Source organism: Salvia miltiorrhiza, chromosome 1 (assembly GCF_028751815.1).
Source record: "Salvia miltiorrhiza cultivar Shanhuang (shh) chromosome 1, IMPLAD_Smil_shh, whole genome shotgun sequence".
NCBI lineage: Eukaryota > Viridiplantae > Streptophyta > Magnoliopsida > Lamiales > Lamiaceae > Salvia > Salvia miltiorrhiza.
This window is the reverse complement of record NC_080387.1, coordinates 7965907-7970080: the sequence shown is the minus strand read 5'-3', so window position 1 is coordinate 7970080 and position 4174 is coordinate 7965907. Positions and strand designations below refer to the sequence as shown.

At 37.7% G+C, this 4174-nt stretch overlaps 1 protein-coding gene across 1 annotated transcript; it reads left to right on the top strand.

Moving 5' to 3' along the window:
* Nucleotides 1–757: 757 nt before the first annotated feature.
* LOC131012742 (uncharacterized) lies at nucleotides 758–3792 on the top strand. The gene is made up of 4 exons (XM_057940779.1): nucleotides 758–817; nucleotides 1832–2092; nucleotides 2513–2609; nucleotides 3156–3792. The coding sequence occupies exons 1-4, from the start codon at nucleotides 758–760 to the stop codon at nucleotides 3176–3178; spliced, it is 441 nt and encodes a 146-aa protein (XP_057796762.1). The 3' UTR covers nucleotides 3179–3792.
* Nucleotides 3793–4174: the final 382 nt, after the last annotated feature.

The following is a 4174-nucleotide window of genomic DNA, read 5'->3' as shown; positions in this document are numbered from 1 at the left end:
GCGGGCTGGTCAGGTACCACTTGAGCTCCTGTAGGGCGGCTTCACACTCCTCTGTCCACTCGAACGATTTGGATTTTCGCAAAATATTGAAGAATGGATGGCACCTCTCGGATGACCTTGATATAAAACGGCTGAGTGCGGCTATCCTCCCAGTGAGCTTCTGGACGTCCTTCACACAAGTAGGAGACGGGATCCTTTGGATTGAATCAATCTGGGCGGGGTTGGCCTCTATGCCTCTCTGCGTCACCATATAGCCTAGGAACTTGCCTGCAGTTACACCAAATGAACACTTAGTGGGATTTAACTTTATATTATACTCCCTTAAGATGTTGAATGTCTGTCGGAGATGGTCGATATGGTCTTGTACATGGATGGACTTGACGAGCATGTCGTCGATGTAGACCTCCATCGTATGCCCAATTAAATTCTCGAACATCTTGTTGACTAAGCGTTGGTATGTAGCTCCTGCATTCTTTAGGCCGAATGGCATGAAGATGTAGCAATAAAGTCCAAGGCTTGTCAGGAATGCCGTCTTCTCCTCGTCGTCAGGGTGCATTCGGATTTGGTGATATCCCGAGTATGCATCCATGAAGCTCAGTAGTTCATGTCCGGCTGTCGCATCTACCAGCATGTCGATGTGTAGTAGAGGGAATGAATCTTTCGGGCATGCCTTGTTGAGGTCCGTGAAGTCAATGCACACCCGCCATTTACCATTCTTCTTCTTTACTACTACCACGTTGGCAAGCCATTCGGGGTAATGAGCCTCCCGGATGAGTCTGTTTCGGAGGAGCTTGGTCATTTCTTCGTTGATGATCTGGTTTCTCTCAGGAGCGAATTTTCTTCGCTTTTGTTTTCTTGGCGGGTAGTCCGGATCTACCTGTAACCTGTGAACAATAATATTTGGGTCAATTCCCGTGATTGCCGCTGGGTTGCCGCGACTTTGCTACTGCGCGTGACTTTCTTGTTTTGGTCATATCTCCTTCGTCCGAACTCCAATTTGTGATTCGTTTGCGCTCACGAAATCGTATCGAGACAAGCTACAACTTCTATTTCATACCATTTTTCCAAATTCGAACTTAATATTCCTGTAAATTCCAACAAAGTTCGAGCAAGTATCATATTTCACAAGATAAAGCAATATAAACCCAAAACAACTATCCAACACTCAAATTCCTATAAAATTGACATCATATGAAAACTAAAAACTAGGGCTGAGCAAAACCAAACCGAAACCGCCAAACCGAACCGAACCGAACCGAACCGAACCAAACCGGGCGGTTTGGTTCGATTTATGTAGAGAAAACAGTTCGGTTTGGTTTGAAAAATTTCAAACCGCCAGAAAACGGTTCGGGTTCGGTTTGAGAAAAACGGTTTGGTTTATAAACCGAACCCGCCCGATTTAAATATAATTATTAAATATTTATTTTTAAATAATTAATTAATAAATATTTTCAAATTAAATTTAGAATTTTACACTTTACATTAAATTCAAAAGTACATAAGATTTTTATTCTGTGCTTGTTCTTTAATTTTTACAAACTCTTGATTGTAGAAGTAAATGGATTTATCTAGATGTGGTAATTTTTGCTTATTCATAGTACTTTAATTTTTGCTTATAGCTTTTTTTTTAAAAAAAAAAACGGTTTTGGCCAAACCGAACCGAACCGAACCGAAAATTTACGGTTCGGTTTGGTTCGGTTTTGACCAGTCAAACGGTTTGGTTTGGTTCGAAATTTTTTAGGCGGTTTGGGTTTCGAGTTGGGTATTTCGGTTCGGTTTCAACCCAACCCGCCCGAATGCTCACTCCTACTAAAAATCATGGAAACATGAGTGTTATCACCTAGCAAACCTCCATCTCCCATCCTCCCTGCGCCGCCCTACCTACACCTCGCTTCTCTCCCCCGCCAACCTTCGCACCTCTCTCTCCTGCTCGCCCCCAATCCAGAACCCTAGCTTTTCGTCGTTGCATCCATCTCCTCTGATTGCCGCCATCGAGGCAGCCCAACAGCAGGCTCCGCCCCCGTTCCGCCTGAATCCACCAGAGGAGATCGTTGTTGGGCTTGGTGTCGCGATGATTGGCCTAGAAATCAAGGTGAGTTTTGTACATTCGAGGATCGACGTTCTGCTTCATTCTACTTTACTCGAATTTTCGGTGAGATTGAGTCATATGAAATTTGAAATTGATTAATCATATGGCAAGTAAGGGCTCAAGAGATGTCATCATTTCTCTTTAATCAATTCGGATCTTATTAGGTTGAGATAAACCAAAATTCGTGTGTTTTATATCTACATTGCCATTCTGTAAAATCACATTCTTTGCAACTACTTTGAAATTTAAATATTCTGCTGTATGTTCTGTTTTTATCCTTCAGCTTTTTCTTACAGAAACGACACACATTTGTACATTGCCAAAACTGATAAACTATTATGAACTTCTCACTTTGAAATCCGTGTATTAACCTTTTAAATTAGGCCTTATAAATTGTTGAATTATATTTAATGTGTTTCGCAGGAACTATTCGATGAAACGCATGCATTAGATAGATTCGAACAAGACTGTCGACTCAAAGCTCAAGAAGAAGATAAACGCAAATGCTGCACACACAGAGGTACTTGTGATGCTCAATTATGTATTTCTTTTACAATGTATATGAGAATTTAGATATAAAATGAAGAGATTAAGTGACTCTCTTGATTTTAGTTGGCCTTTTCTGTTGGCATATCATATCTACAAAGCTGAAGAGTCAAAAGAAGCATTTTAAGAATTTCAAAAGAAGCTTACTATTTTTTATTTGCAACTCCACTCAAATTTATTTCATAACATATGACATTTTTTTGGATATTACAGCCATTCTTCAAACAGTAAACTGATTTGTTTATTCTTTTTTTTATGTTAATTGAGGTGATGGAGAAGCCCACTATATACATTTGGTTCCAGTGGTAATACACAAACTTCAAATTATCTAAGAGTTGGTTGATGCAATATTCCCTCTTCTAGGTAGTAGATATGCTTGACTGATTGCATATGCTTATCATTTGTTACCTCTTTCTTTAAACAAAACTAGTATTTTACCCGTGCGTTGCACGGTCTACGTATTCATACGAATTTACAATACATCATAGTAGTATTATAGCTTTTTTTAACGTGTATTCAGGTGATACAACGAAAATAAATTGAGAGAACCATCAAAGCTGAGATTTGGACTGAATTTTTTCCCGCTAAAGCATGCATCCATTGATCCAATGGGTAAGTTTTGGATTTGAATTTTAAAATATGCGAAATGTGGAGCCAATTTGTTGATCCCTCATGTCTATACATATATTTACATTTCAAACTTCTAAATTAAATGAAATTATCTTTGAATTTCACAATATAAATTATAATTGTAACATAATAATGGGCCACAACTAAATAACATGCTAATGGATTGGACTTAGAAGATCTATTTTAGTGGGCTTTTCAAACAATAAATAACATCAAGAATGAACTCATCAAAGGATGAAAAGAAATCACACGGCGCAACAATTTAATTGTTGGGAGAAGGTATAAAGCTTTCTTCGATGCACAAAGAACAAATATTGTGTTTAGACACATATGATCAAAACAGGTATAATTCTAAATTGTACAAATGAATATTGCACAGTACATACTTTAATATGTTGCATCATATTTAATGCAACATTACTTCACAGGCTGTGACAACAAAGAAAGGCATCAGGATGCATGCCATCGATCACCAAAGGAAAAGTTTTAATGGCTCATGGCTAAATTGTATTGGTTTGAAGCTCCACACTAAGATGCTGGAGAAATGTTCGGTGAAACTGTGGTCCTGGGTGATATATGGAGGTTGAAAATTGTTACTCCCGAAATAACTTTCTCTTTTAACTTTTTGGGACGTCCCTCAAATAACTTTTTCGTTCTTTCTTTTTATTTTTGGACAACTACTTTAGTTATTTTTACTTTTCACTTTTCACCACTCTCAATACTAATTATAACATTTTTTCACAACTTTCAAAAATAATTACAACACATTTTTCCATTATCAATACACTTTACAATTTTTTCTTAAAACCGGTGCAGTCCCCAAAGAGGAAGCTATTTCATATGGAGGGAGTATTAGATTTAAAAAAATTATTAGATTTATAATTCAAACTTGGTGTAAGATATTATAGA

Bases quoted from the DNA above. Each gene is read 5' to 3' on its own strand.
- LOC131012742 (XM_057940779.1), top strand. From the start codon at position 758: ATGAGCCTCCCGGATGAGTCTGTTTCGGAGGAGCTTGGTCATTTCTTC. The intron at 818-1,831 runs GTTTCTCTCAGG...TGGAAACATGAG, and splicing joins ATTTCTTCGTTGATGATCTG to TGTTATCACCTAGCAAACCT. The intron at 2,093-2,512 runs GTGAGTTTTGTA...TGTGTTTCGCAG, and splicing joins TGATTGGCCTAGAAATCAAG to GAACTATTCGATGAAACGCA.